The 17,065-nt window shown below is 32.4% G+C and overlaps 3 protein-coding genes and 1 non-coding gene across 7 annotated transcripts in view; all 4 read right to left on the reverse strand.

The window, feature by feature from the left end:
• Positions 1-7,483, reverse strand: part of pip (heparan sulfate 2-O-sulfotransferase pipe) — a 117,076-nt gene extending 109,593 nt beyond the window's left edge. Inside the window, exons 1-2 of the mRNA XM_033338732.2 lie at positions 7,377-7,483; positions 1,582-1,719 (exon numbers count right to left, since the gene is read on the reverse strand). The gene's annotated coding sequence lies outside the window, so the exon portion shown is untranslated. The remainder of the gene's footprint in view (positions 1-1,581; positions 1,720-7,376) is intronic.
• Positions 7,484-8,148: 665 nt separating this feature from the next.
• Positions 8,149-11,596, reverse strand: LOC117159140 (uncharacterized). 4 transcript variants are annotated; one of them, XM_076622238.1, is made up of 4 exons: positions 10,951-11,596; positions 10,444-10,565; positions 10,145-10,278; positions 8,149-10,012 (listed from the first exon to the last, which is right to left on the reverse strand). In XM_076622238.1, exons 2-4 carry the CDS (start codon positions 10,499-10,501, stop codon positions 9,851-9,853), a joined length of 354 nt encoding a protein of 117 aa, XP_076478353.1. In that variant the 5' UTR covers positions 10,502-10,565; positions 10,951-11,596; the 3' UTR covers positions 8,149-9,850. The 4 variants fall into 4 exon arrangements, with proteins under 4 accessions (XP_076478353.1, XP_033194597.1, XP_033194594.1 ...); XM_033338706.2 differs by having other exon boundaries at positions 10,357-10,565; XM_033338703.2 differs by having other exon boundaries at positions 10,357-10,565; positions 10,680-11,596.
• Positions 11,597-11,959: 363 nt separating this feature from the next.
• LOC117159139 (uncharacterized) overlaps positions 11,960-17,065 on the reverse strand; it is a 33,702-nt gene continuing 28,596 nt past the window's right edge. Inside the window, exons 3-9 of the mRNA XM_033338701.2 lie at positions 16,345-16,578; positions 16,045-16,220; positions 15,409-15,706; positions 14,460-14,960; positions 13,912-14,142; positions 13,117-13,354; positions 11,960-12,906 (exon numbers count right to left, since the gene is read on the reverse strand). Coding sequence (XP_033194592.2) covers positions 12,812-12,906; positions 13,117-13,354; positions 13,912-14,142; positions 14,460-14,960; positions 15,409-15,706; positions 16,045-16,220; positions 16,345-16,578 — 1,773 coding nt within the window. The 3' untranslated portion in view covers positions 11,960-12,811. The remainder of the gene's footprint in view (positions 12,907-13,116; positions 13,355-13,911; positions 14,143-14,459; positions 14,961-15,408; positions 15,707-16,044; positions 16,221-16,344; positions 16,579-17,065) is intronic.
• Positions 13,470-13,551, reverse strand: TRNAL-AAG (transfer RNA leucine (anticodon AAG)). The gene has a single exon. It is a non-coding gene; the product is annotated as a tRNA-Leu (tRNA).

A 17,065-nucleotide genomic window follows, 5' to 3' on the forward strand; every position in this document is an offset into this window, starting at 1 on the left:
GTACGTGTTTGCCCGTGAAAGGCGACCATCCAATATGGTCGCGGTAATTTTCATAAACTGGTTGCTCGGTGCAGTTCGCTTTCTCCTGAACGGCTATGCGCTATATAAGTACGCGGATAGACGTATAATGCACGCGGTATAAAATGATGCCTGTGGTTTACGACCGGCTGGCCTTGACTTTTACGAGAACCTTGGAAAGCTCAGGTGCGACCGGATTTTGAGGAAAATCGACACGCTTCAAGATCGTTTTCATCCTACCGCTAAACGATCCTCTGGGAATAGGGACAGCACGTTGCAAATTTATGTAATTCTTTGGAATCGAATGGAAACCTCGAACAACGATCTAACGCGTATTTAACACGTTTTGGGAAGAAACAGTTTTTAAGTCACACCGCGCGACGTACGTTTCGAACACTTATCGCGATTCTTGCGTTTCATATTCGTCTTCTGACGAGATATCCGCAACGTGTGTGTACTTGATCGATCGACAGGAATTCTGGAAGTACTTTGGCTTTACTTTGGTATTAATTCGACTTTAACTAAGACGAGGTATAAGACCTTCGTTTGGTGTTTCCATGCGATCAATATGGTCGTGATTAGTGTTAGCCTACAGGAGTTGTGGAAATATGATTCTTGCTGGAAACCAAACAAATGTACGAGATCTGTCGATTTCTTTTTTCTTTTTTGGCTTGCTGAAAATCTAACAATCTAACGAAGGTTAAAAAGCGAAACCGGTTAAAGCGTCTGCTATGAGATTGTCTACTTTTACCGAGATAAAAATATAATTACATATTCATATTACCGTAATTCTAATCAACTATGTATAATATATTCAAATTCAAATTGAAAATTGGGAACTCTAGAGTTAACTTATGTTAGTAAAGGTTTATGCTAATTGTGTATCCTTTCCACACGTGTACTTTTCAGAAGATTCGTTCGCGTGTCTCAAAGTGAAAAATCCCATTCCATTAAAAGTTAATAAAAGATGTTCGTATCAATCTAGAAATGAGATTACATCATGTAGAGTGTAAACGCAGTAAAATGATCAAAACCATTCTATAATTGATACAATAATTACAGCGTTGGAGCATAGAAGTCATCTGAACAGAACACCCAAGCGTAATAGGGTAATCAACCAACATTTGATTTATAAAATCCATTTGCAAGAAATTCGCTTCTTCTATTATTATAATATTATATTATTGTAATTTGTGACCGGTTCAATCGCAGCAGAAACTGTCGCAGGAAGTACCGCGGTATCATTCTAATTATTATTACGATTCCTGATGAATCAGCAACAATACCATAGAAACTTCGCTTCAAAGACTTACCATAAACTTCTACGCGGAAGACAATAGACTCAGACAATACGACGCGTAATAAGTCTGAGTCACGACAGCCTGGAAATCCTTGATCTTTCATCCGTCATTTCGATAGTTACTCGCGAAGAAAGAGAAGCAAGAAAAAAAAGAAGGCGAGGAAAGAAACGACTTTCGTGAAACCATCGAGGTCGTTTGCGAGGGTGTCGCTCCCATCGTGATTTTTTGAACACCGACAAAGAAGGAACGCATTCTCACATACCAGCTGGTTCTCGTTCCGTGGCGAAGGTCCCGAGCAATTTCGTCGCACCGTATACCCGTGTTCTCCACTTCCGGTTTAGCCAACGGTACCTTGTAGGGTTATCGAACGTGCGTCTGCCAGGACTACCGTCTGACATCTCTGTGAACAGGTACATTATAACGTTACGTGTGTGTACAGAAATCGACGAGAATGTTGTGAATAGTCGGCGGTATAGTTCGTCGAACAAACGTAAAAATCGTAGGAAATATAGAGATAAATTCATTACGAGTCCAGTTTCACAGACTCTTTCGATTTTAACGTCCTTTAAAATAGAGTACTTAGCATCTGTTAAGAAACAAGCAACGAGGTAATGTGCGCAGTTTACGCCTGAACAGAATCTTATTACGAATCGAATAGAGTAAGTTAAGTTACAAAACGAGTTTCGAAGCCAAGTTCTAAAAATCAAGTTACAGCATCTTAAAGTATTGGAATAATAGATACATCGGAGAAACCTATTGCACACGTCGCAGACACGAGGAGAATTTTTATAATTTGAAAAGAATTGTTTATTACAGTAGGATCTGAATGGAGGAAGGAATAGTAGGGAAGAATGCATCGAGGAAATTCTTGCAACTCCTTTTCGCAAGTACAATGTGCATCGAATAGAGTTCAGTAATGCAAGTTGACTGAAAGGAAATTGTAAGCGAAATGTTGCATTGTAACGTAACTTTGGGTATCGATAGCTTCGTATAACATGGGGAATAGTATGACAAATTTCAAAAAGCACGCGATTTACGAACGATTGATAAGTTGACGAGATTTCTTACTCCTAACGTTTCGATCGATATTTTTATGATATTGGGCAAGACAGAAAAAGTACAAAGACGAGAGACGAAAGTCAGATATAAAATGTCTCTCCTGCTTAAACATCTTTTTGTTTATTTTAAATCTACGAATAAGATTGTTTTACTATTTTAGAATTGTATTTCTACGAGATTAAAAAACAATGTGGTCTATATATATATATCATGTTCTTCCTCCATAATCTTCACGTCTTAACGAGAGTTACGCAATCGAAAGATATCGTCTACACGTTAAAATTGCTACATCAACGTCATTGGATTTGATGGATGGTTTCGAATATTCTCATGTCATTGAGTAATATAATTTTGGTCATTTCCGATTGCTTCCCCAATGGGTTTCTGTGTGATTCAACAGGTGTCGAAAACGACTGATTTAATGGCTATACCGTGGAAGGATATAATTGTATAATACGGTGTGGTTAAGTAGTTACGTAATTTAGAAAAAATTTAGGTTTATTGAATTAATTGATCGAAGAGCTTCGACGAGATTTTGGAAATATCATTGAGCCTCTCTGTGGAAAGTTTCGAAACGTTTTACAAGTAAAAAAATGTTTAATTTGTGCTAAAAAATTCACGCGTGTTTTCCATGTATTTTCGTACAGTAATAAAAGTAGAAAAGAAAAAAGAAATTAATAACGTAGAAATCGATCTTTGTGCTACATGAAAAGTTGTCATTCCTTTCAAACATTGCTATGTCGAAAAGAAAAATTATATTGTCAGTACTTGATCAATGAATCACTCGCATCTCCAAAAAAATCGGTGGACAGTAAAATTTATAGCTGGCATTGCGAATGATGAATTTCATGCAGTAATAACAATAAAAAACAGACAAAACATCCAATGTATGAACAGATAGAAGTAAAAAGAAGAGAAAGAAACTAGGCTTTGATGGACTTTCTAGTCTCCAGCTGAGATCCATCGAATGCCGATCGTCACGATCATTCTGATTATTACCTAAGGTGTTTAACACTCTAAAACATCGATGTAACTTCACTTTTGCATACAATATATACTTTGTGTAGGATGTCATATGTTTTTAACGCTTTAATAGCAACTATTAAGCGCCGTAAGAGTTTCTGAAATACAAACTGTTTTAATATGCAAATGTAGTCTTTGAGCGCTCGATGACATAACTTCAACGAAAGGACATAAAATACAAGTGAATGGTATAGAACCTACGAGATGCGAAGATAAAGTTAATATACGCACATGAATAAAATATATACAAAATTTTTGTAACTGAATTCTGTAACAATAAATTTAATTACGTAAAGGAAAATTAATTAAAATGTATTTAAAATCCCTTGGCATCTTTTATGTTCTATGAAACTAATCTGTAACGCGTGGATAAAGTTAATTACGTGTAAATAATCTAATAAATCAAGTAAACCAGATTAATTACGTACAAATAAAATTAATTTCAATCCATTTAAACTTAAGAATCTTTCTATTCTGCTATGAAGATAGGTAACGCGTGACACGTTTTTAGATAAAATCAGTTAATAAGCTAATAACTCAAATTTAATTGCTACCTAAATAAATTGATTACTGGTGAATATCTTTATATTCTACCATAAATAAGAAAAAACTGGTGACATATCGCTACTGGCTAGTTTTTAGATAAAACAGCCGATTGATAATATGTTAATGCGTTTACATGTAAATCAATTTTATAACCAGCATATCTCGCATGTGTAGATAACGTTGCAAGAAATTGGGCGGAAGTATAACATCGGAATTAAGTAGGTTACCGAACTCGACCAGAGCGGGAAAGAAAAAAAAAAAGAAAAAAGAAAAGGATGCCATCGAATCTCGAACGAACGTTAAGCGGAGAAAATGTATAACTTCAGAGGAGAAAGGTCCAAAAGCCGAGTTCATTGGCCTTCCTCTTCTTCCGAAGGTGAGCATGTGATGTTCATAAAACGCCTTTTTAGTGCGCGTAACGCTCCAGTCCATTTAATGCGATCACGTGAAATGAACAGAAAAAAATGATAAATATTTCACGAAGACATATCGAGGATGGAGAATCGAATTTTGATTTACAGCCAGAAAGTGGTTCTATGTCGGTGATCTCAGCTATAGTGATCGATGAATCGAGAAAGCTGACATAATCTTCAAGGTTTTCACATAACTTGACAGTATTTTGATATTAAGCCTTGAAATGCTTGGTATATACGCTTTAATATGTATAACTTTTATATTTCTGTAAAATCAAATTGAAATTATTAATTCATTATTGAATTATAATGTATATAAACTTTCTTAATGTATATAAAATTGTTATGCACTGATAAGGAACTTTAAACAAAAACATGTAGAATGTAGGTAATATGCAGAAATATTTAAAATAAAGTACTCGTCATAATACTTAGTGTGTGAAAAAGTTTCCATTTATGCTCTGTTGCTTTAATTGTATTCATAAGAATATGAATTGATTAATATGATTCTTTGCGTAGCTAGCAGTAATAATAATTTCTTGAATAGATCAGGTATCAATAGTAATAAATAAACTATTAAATACCGTCTCTCTAAACTAAATTTCGTAATTCATTCGCAATAAATTAACACCTTGATGTCACAAGCATAAAGTTACAATGTTGCAAAATACATAAAAAAAAACTTTAGTAAAAAATTTAGGTATTCCATTGATTACCTTTCGCATCTGTAAGTATAGCGTAGGTATTATACTAGCTTACGATTACAAAACGTTCCACAAAGCATTTTACGAGGCTAGATTAAAAAATTAAATTCTTAAAAAATCATCCAGGTCAAATAGAACCGGTTTCGGTTTAGATTGGTCTTTTGAAAACGTCCAATTCCGAACATTTAGCTATCTTTTGCTCATATTTTTTACCCCACTATGCGTATGCTCGATGTTACAAACGTTGAATAGATGATTCTTCGGTGAATAAACAACGCTCACATGATTTCATCTTCTCGCGTGGGCGAGGTAAAAGTTCTTCCGCTGTTTCGTGAATGAAAAACGTTCGGTGTCGCTGTGGGGAAGCACAATGTGAAATTTGCATAAGATGGGAAATGCGATTAGGAATAGGTCGACTGAAACAAGTCTGGAACAAATCCAGAACGAAGTTAGTGTGGTAATAATAGAGTATAAGATAATTAAGCATGGTCAGAGATACATACGAAGATTGCAAATTTTTATACGTTTACGGATAATTGGAAGGTGTTTACATAAATGGACATAATGTTACAATATTTAAGAAATAAAACGATTCTCTATCTAAGTTACACTTTCTTCAATTATATTCATAAAAATACAAATTTCCATAAACATATAACAGTTTAATAATAATAGTTAACACTAAATTCACCTGTGAAGTGTGATTTTTGTAATTTTCACTTAATGCATCCTTGACAAATTATTACACTATCCAAATTCAAAATTAAATCAAAATTTAATTAAAATTTAGAGCAAACATTCGAAAGACATATAATCTTTTGATCAAAGGAAAATTTTTCTTCTTACGCTTTATCATTGAACATAAATTTAAAATTGGCATTAAATGCCTAAATTTGAAGTGATAGTGATAATGCACCGTTTTACGTTGACTCTTCATTCATTTAATTATTACTACATAACTGAAGGTAATTAAAATTTGGAATCATCAGTAGGATACCAAAAATAGACTATAAAAGGTGCAACCACCTTACTTGTTTCAAGTGTAATGTAATAGTAATATAGAATGATAGTAATTAGTATGATCCAGAGTGTGCAGTATAATATTCTTCTAAAATCGCAAATGAAAAGTTGTCGTCCTTACTTGTAACGCGAAACTGCTTGCAAAACTGTCGCCCGGTATTTCTGTACCAGCAAAACTGGACTCTGGTTTGAATTACACCCGACATCGTGCTGTACGATTTCCGAGATCGAAATGCACGATGGACACCGACCTGATAAACTAGACTTCCTACATTTATTTCCAATGATACCATTATGAAACCTCAGATAGGTTTCATTTGTGAATGTCGTTACATCTTTTTTAAACTTTCATCCCTTTAAACATCACATCTGAGTTACAGATTTGCCACATCGATTAACTGTAGAAAAGAAAAAGTAGAGAAAATTGATGAAATCTAACCCCAACCTAACCCCAATCAAACCTACGGGCAAGTGTTTTAGAACTAAGATTTTAAAAATTTCAAAAGGTGGAGATAACAAATTTGGCCTTTGAACAGTTCAATCAATAAATCAATCACACGATAACTTTCAAAATATGTTGATTTCAAGATTTGAACGTAATGCACATCAATATTTATAAATTACACGAAATTATTCAGTAATCGGATATTTTATTCATAAGTCCTCAAGAATTCGAAGATTTTCGAAAGTTCTTAAAATCCATGATTCTTGTGCCCGATTGAGTGACTTACGATTTAAATGGCTAGCTTATTTCGGTCAAGATTATTTCTCTGATAACATCATTCTTGTTATTACTTAATATTAATATTTAATCGAACGATGTTCTATTTAAATAAATTTAACTATTAATAGCTAATTAAAATATACTTACAAAAAGCGTTTCTAATAATAAATATTGTTCTGATTGAAAAAGTTACTTGAGAAAGATTCTCCACGATCGCTAAAAATCTGATAACAATTAAACAGCGAAACTTGCATAAAACGCAGAAAGATGCAGAGACAGCTCCTCATGTTTTGGCATGGTATTAACATGAAATTTTGCAATCACTTCCGCATTCTTTGATCATGTACCAAGGTGTAGGATTACGGCGAACGAAAAATTTGAATTTTATGATAATTAATCGAAAACAATGAGAGCTTAGGTACGATCAATCATACATCGCTATAACTGTATCGCAACAAAGCGTAAAGATTAATAATACATATGCCGTAAATCTTACATGCATATTCGTATATTATGCGTGCAAGCGATTTAAATATGTATATGTATGTTAAAATATTAGAATAGTTACCCTCAAATAAGTTCACGAATGAATTAATTTCTTCTTATGTTGTCACACCACTGACAGAAATTTTATGATAGCCTCTATACTATATGTACATAGACTGCAGAATCAACCTATAATTAGAAAAATTACAAGTATTTACATTATGTGTAAAATGTATATTATAGGTTAAGGTTATAATATCACAAATTAAAAATTATAATAACATAATAACATTAATAATAAACATTAATATATTATATAAACTTTAACTTTCTCTAAAAATGGATTGATAAGGCAGAATGGTAAATTGTGTAAATTATGTTGGAAATTTCAATTTTAGCTTTTTAATGTTAGCTTCGCTTGAGTTATTATAATGACACTTAGAGAACTTTGTTCCTTTTATATTCATACAATAAATAAATATTTTATAATAATTCAACTATTTGATTAGAACAATAACATCCTTAATATGTATATAACTTTCTTTTTAGTCCTTTTTTGGATCGAAATTCGCGTGAGAATACTACATGTTGCTGCATTTCTTTGATATAAAATTTACGATCATGATTCTCGCATTTCCGTAAATTATTGCCATGCACGCAAACTCACAGAGGGAAAAACTAACGATTTCGTTACGGTTGTCGATTCTGCGGAAGCTCTTCGAAATTCGATTCGATATGATTCGATTTCACCTTCTAACACGAGTTCGAAAGTAATTCTAGCGTGGGACATTGTGTAGGCTGGATCGCGTGTTGGGTGACAGAAAAAGCTGCTTTTGATGAAACGCAACACCGAATACTATCTATGAACTATTTATTCAAGTTCGACAGCAAGATTGTTAATACATAATTTATAGGTTACATACATAATATAAGATTATCTCCGATAGCTTGCAATTATTTAATGATAAATTATATTATGTATTTACATTTTCTTTTATTGACCCAGTTATTAAATCGTGCGTTGGTTTCATGCACGATTACCGTAATTCAATAAATTACTATAATTTATAGAAATCACGATTATGAAGTTATTTGCTTTTATGAGTGAGTGAACGTACCTGGCCCTTTTCCTTATATCTTTCTCGTGTTGTTGTAAGAAAATTGAACAGAGAATAGCTAGTAAACAATATTAAATTACTAATTTAAGAATTTAAGAGAATCGTAAAATATTAATATTCTTTAACATTTCAATTTAACAAATTAATATTCATATTACCTAATTCTTCGAATATAAATAGAAGAATATTGTTTTATTCATAGAGATGATTCTTCCATCTAGAAGTTGAGTAATAACTTAACATATGTAACTAGTAAAGCATAAATATTCCAGTGACTTTATGTCCTGAATAGCAAGAATACTGAATTGAATTAACCCACTCAATATGACTGTGTTCCTAGTGATGATGTGATTGAACTTAATAAATAGAAAATAAAATAAAAAGGATATCGAAAATTAAAAACATTGAAATTATATCAATCAATGATCTTGTATAAAAATTTCGTATTAAGAAAAAATATCTTTTGTAAAGAAATAGTATTTCTATTCTATGAGAAAATAATATTCAATTTGACTGTTTAGGCCAGTGATCAATTGTTTATACTAATTTCTGAAATACTAATAAATATGATATAAAGGAGAAAACATACACCCTTGATCAACTTATGATGGATGGTTTCTCATATTTTATTATTTTATCTTTTATTACATATGTAATTAATTAGAGTATATCATTTAAGAGTGTATACAATAATTACGTTTTTAATGATAATATACATTTAAATATTATATTCAAAATATGTTCATCATAGTAAAAATAAGATATTTCCAATATATATAATTTCCAGTTAAAATCATTTCGCTATTATTTTTTCTAAGTGTATTTTAGAATATGTTTAAATAAATTCATATCTCATATATAATATTAATAGAAACATTTGTATGGTGCAACAGTAGAATGTTATTGGTATTAATTTAACCAAATATTTTATTACTGAATATTGACGAGTCTAGTGATGTCACATCACTTTATAAAAATGGATTTATTTATGTAATCTATACTAAAAGTAATTCCATCTTTCATCAACTTTTTCTTTTAAACAATGACGATAATCGTCCTCAAAGTACACTTAAATAATACTTTACTTAACTGAAGAATTGTATTATATATCTTTCTCTCTATCATATAATTCCATTTGTATAATAAAATGTTAACTAAAATTTATATCAATATGAAACAAATGTTGTAAATCATAAATCATCATTATATGTAAATAAAGTAGAAACTTACATCACAATGTCTACGAATTAAAAAGCCACTTGGAATGTTTTATTTTAATATAAAACAGCAATCAATGTTCTAATGTTACTACCACAACACTTTTTACACATTCTGTGATTTTTGCTGATGGATGGAAAACTGAATAACATTAGATATTGGTAGCAAATTAGCACAAAGTGCTACTCTACAAACATGTCAACTACAGTCAAGTAGATATTCACGGAGGTTGTGAGTTGTATCTGTTATTGTCATCTGGCAATACTAAATTAGATACTGGTTCATCTTCAAATATGCCTTCATCTACCTCATCATCAGAAATGGTAAGTTCATCAGGATATTTATAACTATTACTTAGTTGACTGGATGGTACCACTTGCTCCTATAAATGAACGTAGTTGAAGTTAATATAGCACTAACATATTATACATATAATATAAATATATATGCAAGAAAGCAATTCAAAGCACGTAACTAATTGAAAAAAATATTTGTATGATATTTATTAATTTACCTCAGATTCTGTATTCATATCTTGATACAAAGTATCAATTTCATAGTCAAATAAATCCTCTTCTGGTTCTTCCCATGGATGAAATGATAATTGAGCTGAGCCCGCATTCAAATTCATTGTTACTTCCGGCTCACCTATAAATTTACATAAATATATGTTTTTTATTATTTACTAGGTATATACAACTTATTTTCTTTTTTGTCTTTGCTTACGGAGTGGATCATCTATGCGATTATCCAAATTAAAATATTCCGTTAACCTGTTGTTATTATTATTATTACTATTATTATTATTATTACTATTATTGTATCTACAGTGGATCAGTTGGTGACTATTCTGATTCTGTAATTTGTCCATATCATCTGTCTACATCAGTTGATAGTACACTCAGGTTGGATCGTCTACGTAATATCTATATACACTAAAAAGTGAATATGGTTAATGTGCATCTACAAAAGTCCTACCATGGCATTGAATGTTGAGTGAGAAATCATGATCATGTAAGAATCATTTAAACACGAATTAGGAAATTTACTTTGAACTGTTATATCTAGCTGTTGTGAGACAGCAACAAATATTTCGTGATGACGAGGATCTTGTAGATCCTTTTTCTCCTTCAAAATTCATCATTTTGAGCGGATGACTCCGATTAGATTGACGATATCAGAACTCTTCGCCCTTTGTTCTGTTATTGTTAAAACTCATTAATCTATCACACAGTTTGTTTCTAAATAGAATTGTGAAATCTAAAAATGTGCTACGTCATGACGATTATCGACACAATGTATACTCCTGAACGTGCTCACCTTCAATAACGCCCGACGTAATCCTTTTTTCGAAATACGTGGAACGATATACAAACTTTTATTCAAAAATAATTAGTTACTATCATAACAAACTCGAACCATAACGCAACAGTGTTGTGTGTAAGATCACACGCTAAACAACCGCTCGTACGTCGCGAGCTGACATGTTATACGCATGCTCAGTTCGGTTTTGCGAACCTACGCCATTGAATGATGTCATATTCAGTAACGTAGGTATAAAATTGACGCTTCAATAAAAATTTGTTTTTCGAAACTTACGTTAATATATTTAATCGTATTTTATTAAGTAGGTTCATTGTAAGAAATCTAGTTAATTAGGAAAACTAGTCAATTATATTCAAAGAAATGATAATAATAATAATATTGTTACTTTAATGATTTATTAAGGACGTAAATTTAAGCATGGTCCAAGTTTTTAATTCGTCGAATTGTATCTTTAAGACTTTGTCTTCTACATAATATCTTTGTTAAAAGAATTTTAGGATAAACTATCATATAAAAATCCTGCACAAGGAATAACGTGTACTTTGTGAAAGTTGATTGTTTATATCTGATACAATATAAAAGTATTAAACTATCTATTAATATTATTAATTCAGGCGCAATATTACAATGAAACGCTACATTCTACCAATCTACGTTAAAAGCTTCTTATCAAAAATATCTCTTTTTTGCGTATACTTCTTTTAAGATGTCTTAAAACCATGTACTTGTTGATGATTAATAAGCTATCTTGAAAAAAGAAAAATAATAAAATGAGACGTTCGCAGGGTATCGAGTCTAAACCAATAATCTTTTCGCTTTATTAATTGTCATGAAAAAAAGAAATATATATGTGTGTGTATGTAATACAGAAAATACAGATTAATAAAATATCCATACCTTAAAAACAATTTAGGATAGATGCAAAAATGATGTAATGATGTTTTGGAAGAAACGACGCTGTAAGTACAGAAAAAAGTAATAACATACACGCCGAAATCGGAAATTGGATTTTACGGAAGGATCTTCACACTTTATTTTCGCTTCTTCTAAGCACACAACCGATTAAAAGTAACCAAACGAAAATGTCAATGTTGATTACGACGCTGGTTAATGAATAACGCTTCTCTTAAGCCACATCTACATAATATACAGCGATCGCCGTAAAAGGTTACAAACTTATCTCCGATTATTTAAAAAAAAATTATTAGTTTCTTCTTCTGTTTTGTTTCTGTGTAGTTTTCTTATCTCTTTTCGACGCGAATAAAAGAAACGATCACAGATTTCCTCATATCTTCAATTCTCTCCCTGTACGCGATTGTCATATCACTAGAAGAAGAAACTGTAATGATTTTCTTCATTGAAAACGTGTTAGTTAAAAAAAGAATATCATTCCAAATCAATAGATCTTCCTCTCTCTTTAACTGTAGGTGTACCTCTGTTGATATAGATGTCTACTCTCTACGGTATCTTCTGAGCCACGAACTTCTCTTTCTTTTTTATCATTTTATTTTCTTCGATCGTACTATGAACAGCCTAAATAAAAATACGCTCGTGACTTTGCTGTTTTATAGCGGTATAATACTACAAACTTAACGGCGTTTTTAATCTCTGCGACATTCGTCCCATATATTGTCTTCTACAAAAGTAATGTACCAGGTCCAGTTTACTTTCGTAAGATCTACAAAAATGTGAAATCCGAGGAGGGTAACGTTCGTGTGTTAGGGATCGCCTTAAAAATGTTCTTTCGGTTTACGAGAACTCGTCAAACATGTTTCGAGATGCTTTTCTTCTTTTTTGGGACACTCTCTTTGACCGGGTAAGATGGGACATTCGATCCGATTCGCTGCAACTGAAATTAACAGGCGCAATCACAAGCGCAACGACGTACACGCTTCTCACGGCGGTGTGTGAATGCCTCTGGGATTGAACGCACCGAACGTGGCTGCACGTCTGTGAACAAATTAGAACAGTGAAAATATTAGAAAATTTTATAGTTTCTATATTTAAAATTTTATGGCATCTACATATAATATAAAAACGGAATTAAGTTTTTTGATAAATACTAATGGAGATTAAATAAAAGTCCATGAATTACGAATACTCTTAAATGTAGCAGAAGTTAAGAATAAAAAATCTGTAAAAATTAAGTTATCTACTCACAGTGTGGGCGGCTTTCCTCTTCTTGTTCTTGTTGTTGCTGTTGCACTTGCTGTTGCTGTTGTTGTTGCATCATCATGTGAGTCGTTTGTTGTTGTTCCTGCTGTCTTTGCTCTGATTCTTGTTCGGAGCTTTGATTATCAGAAACTTCAGCACGAGCCTCAACAGGTATTTCCAAGGATTCTACAGGTCTCAATGGCAGAGTAAATCTTGAAACTGGGAATGCATTACCTTCTACAACCTAAAAATTAACATATTATTGATGTACTAATTGCATACGATAAAATGGAAAATTTAAATAATCGTAATACTTGGAAAAAAGAGATGAAGTAAAAATAACTATGGTAGCAAAAATATGGCAGCGGTGGGATTCGAACCCACGCCTCCGAAGAGACTGGTGCCTTAAACCAGCGCCTTAGACCGCTCGGCCACGCTACCAGATATGAAATTAGTGGAAAATTGCTGATCCAGCGGTTCTCATTTATTCTTAGATAATATTTGTTATTATAAACAAGTAAACAAAGACGATGATATTTTATAATGTACGAGTTGGTTGAAATCCGAAATATGACACTCTACAAAAATGTACGATATTTGTGTAACATTAATAAAATTACTGTAAGATTAATCAAATGATTATATGTAAAAGAATATTTATACAGAATAATTGTCCTCACATGATAAGTTTTAATATAATTTCAAATAAAATTTTTCTTTGAAACGTTAAAATTGATATTTAAAATTAAAATAAAATTAAAATTTGAAATTATGTCTGAAATTGATTAGTTTGTTCTTTACCTGATGAATTATGTTACGAATTTCCGCTGGTACAGGGAAGTTCCTTTCTTCCTCGCTATCATCTTCCGGTCCAGGGAAAGGTTTAGCTTCCTGTTGCTCGTTGGAACCATCCGGTCGCTGGCGACCCTCGATATTTCCATGCTCCAATAGATTTCGAACCTCTAACGGAAGTGGAAGTCCCAGAGGAATGGGCTGAGCTCCTTCCGGGAACGGTTTGAATTCTTGAACGTTCTGAAAAATGTAAATAAAATTATTTCAATAAATAAAAAATTACATTCGATATTATCGTCTAATAATAGTAGAAATAATAGGACAATCTCGCATGTACAATTATACAGATGTTAAATTATTATTATTACATATGTAATATGTGTATGTTTAATTAAAATTATGAACATTAAAATTATTTATTGAAATTAAAATGAATCAAGATTGATCGTTAAAAAATCATATTTTTCTATTAATTTTCATTTCCAAGATCAATTAATTTTTAATGCCAATTATATTTTCAGTTAATGTAATATAAATATCTCAAATAAATGAATTACCTCGCGGCGAGCACCTTCAGGTATTTGTACGGGTATAGGTCTTGCTTCACCAGTGATATGTTGAATGATATTCTTAATCTCTAGAGGTACTTGTTGAATGATCCTTCGAATTTCGAATGGAATTCCTTGGAAAGGTGAACGTTGTCTTTCAGTAATCTGAGGCTGCGGTTGTGGTTGTGGTTGAGGCTGAGCTTGAGGCTGAGGTTGCATCTGGGGTTGTACTTGAGGTTGCACTTGCGGTGGCATCTGAGATGGATGTTGTTCGGTCTGCGGGATCAATACGTGAGGAATAATCCTTTGTTCGTGAACCTGAGCTTCTGGCTGTGGTGCTGGCGGAGGCATCATGGCTGGTCCCTGTTCTTGACCATACGTTCCCGTTTGCTCAACTTGTTGATACATCACGGGTACTTGTTGCGGTTCTTGGGGCATTGGTGGTCGCATACCTCTCATAGGATTCGCCGAGAAATGACGCAATTCGATGGGAATTCGGCGCACTTCAACCTGAATGAAGTTATTAAATTTTAATTATCATAGTGGTAAATGATTTTTTTATATATTCAGAATAGCACGAGTATAATAGTGGTGTATTCAATAGTATTCATTACACCAATAAAGATTGATACATGTGTTAACGGTGGTAAAGAAGCCTTATTTACCTTTCTATAGCGAAAATGAAACAAAGTGTAAGAGATACGTCGTTTGATTAATTATGAGAGGATATAGTATGTAATTATTTAGAATAAAAACAATTATCTGATTTAGTTTAACAAACGTTGAATTTTAGGTAAATATTGCAAATTTAGTTCTAAATAATAATATGACAAAATCTTTAATTTGGAAAATGGATCTATTCTCGATTTCTATTTAATTTTAAGACGAAAACTATTTTAATAAAAAGGGGGCAGTATTAATTTTTCTGTTATTGCATATTAATATAAGATATACTAACTTGTGGTCCCATTGCAGGATTTTGCGGTCCCATCATGGGCGTCTGTGGTCCCATACGTGGAGGCCTCATTTCCATGGTTACCTGAGGGATATTTCGCAATTCAGGGGGAACAATACCAGGTGGGATGTGATTAAGTCCGCGTGGATCGCTAAGTGGTAACTGCTGCATGTCAGGAACTTGATATTGAGTGTGTACTTGATACTGATGATAACCTGGATTCGGTTCCTGAGATTGAAGTGGTACTTGGACGGTTCCCAATGGGATGATGATTGGCGTAAGCATCTCTTGATCTTGTTGCCTGAAAATTTTGAAAATTAAATATATATCATTCGTGTGTAAAAATTCAATTAAATTTCAAATTTTCAATTATTTTAAATCTTTAAAAATTGTTAGTATTTTTATATCAAGACTGCATTAAAAGTCTTTTATTTTTAATTTTAATTGATCTTCCTTGCTTTTTCTGTAAACTAAGAAGCTTCACCAGTAACGTCACTAAATAAAATGAAATTACTTTGTATTTCTATTTAATTTCCATACAGTTGACAAATTTGATAATGTTCTATCTATAATTTAATCTAATAAATTACACTAAAACTTCTTTCATGGAGGAGGCATAACACTTCAAATCATACATACTCTTGATGAGGATTGCCAGATTCGCACAAAATGGCGACACGTTCTCCACTCAGTCTTTGGTAGCGAGAATCAGTACTGTTATCGACATTATTGTTGTTAGCACCGTCCATCACTTGATCAGCTCTTCGTCTCTCAACCACGCAAGAAACTCTGCTGCGTGCCTCCTGGATCAAAGTCTAAAGAACAAAACAAAGAGACAAATATAGAAAATTATTAATTTCGTGCATCGATCCATTTATGCTTTCGATAATCTTTCAATTTTTCAATTTTTAGAAATTGTAGTAAAATTAGTGAACCTACGCCCGCAATTTCGTCAAAATCGAATTGAAGAGGCAGCTTGATGTGCACGGGAGGAAACTCGTCATCATCATAGTCATCGTCATCGTCGTCATGGTCACCGCTTTCGTTGTCTGACTTTGAATTATTCTCATCCTCCTTGTGGACTTTGACGTCCTTGGTGTCTGGCTCTACCTCCTTCTTCGATGGTGTTTGCTCAGCGAGAGACTGCTGAACCTCCTTCATGTCACTGGTATCCTGCACAACGAGAAAATATTCCTTAACATCTCTCGTTCCATAATTTTCCAAAAGTCTATAAAATCGTTAATAATAAATATTAATACGAAGACATAACGTAGAACCGATGGTTAATCCCATGTAAAAATAAAAGATATAACAATTTGAAATTTTATTAACAATACTGGTAAAGTATAAAAATAGTGCAAGTATATACATATTTCGCAAAGATTACAGAAGTATTTAAAAAGTTTAATATTCCGTTAATGAACCTTGATATTCAATGGAATCATCTGTAATGTTTCATATCTTAAAGATTATTCATGTTACATCGTAATTTTGTATTATGTATATGTTTACACCAAACGTCTTGTGACTTTTATACCTATATATATCTTTAAAATGGTTTCAAAGTTTTCCAATATAATCGTCACAATAATATCTCACTGCTTCATTAATAAAATTTACAAAAATGTTTTGATAAGTGTACAAATAATACTTTCGAGAG

This window comes from Bombus vancouverensis, chromosome 1 (assembly GCF_051014615.1).
Source record: "Bombus vancouverensis nearcticus chromosome 1, iyBomVanc1_principal, whole genome shotgun sequence".
NCBI classification, from domain to species: Eukaryota; Metazoa; Arthropoda; class Insecta; order Hymenoptera; family Apidae; genus Bombus; species Bombus vancouverensis.

What these genes read in the sequence shown, in the direction of transcription:
- LOC117159140 (XM_033338706.2), bottom strand. Translation starts at nt 10,501, where the DNA reads ATGGACAAATTACAGAATCAGAATAGTCACCAACTGATCCACTGTAGA. An exon ending in TCGCATAGATGATCCACTCC is followed by an intron (nt 10,279 to 10,356) that starts GTAAGCAAAGAC and finishes GTAAATTTATAG; the next exon opens with GTGAGCCGGAAGTAACAATG. An exon ending in ATATGAATACAGAATCTGAG is followed by an intron (nt 10,013 to 10,144) that starts GTAAATTAATAA and finishes GTTCATTTATAG; the next exon opens with GAGCAAGTGGTACCATCCAG.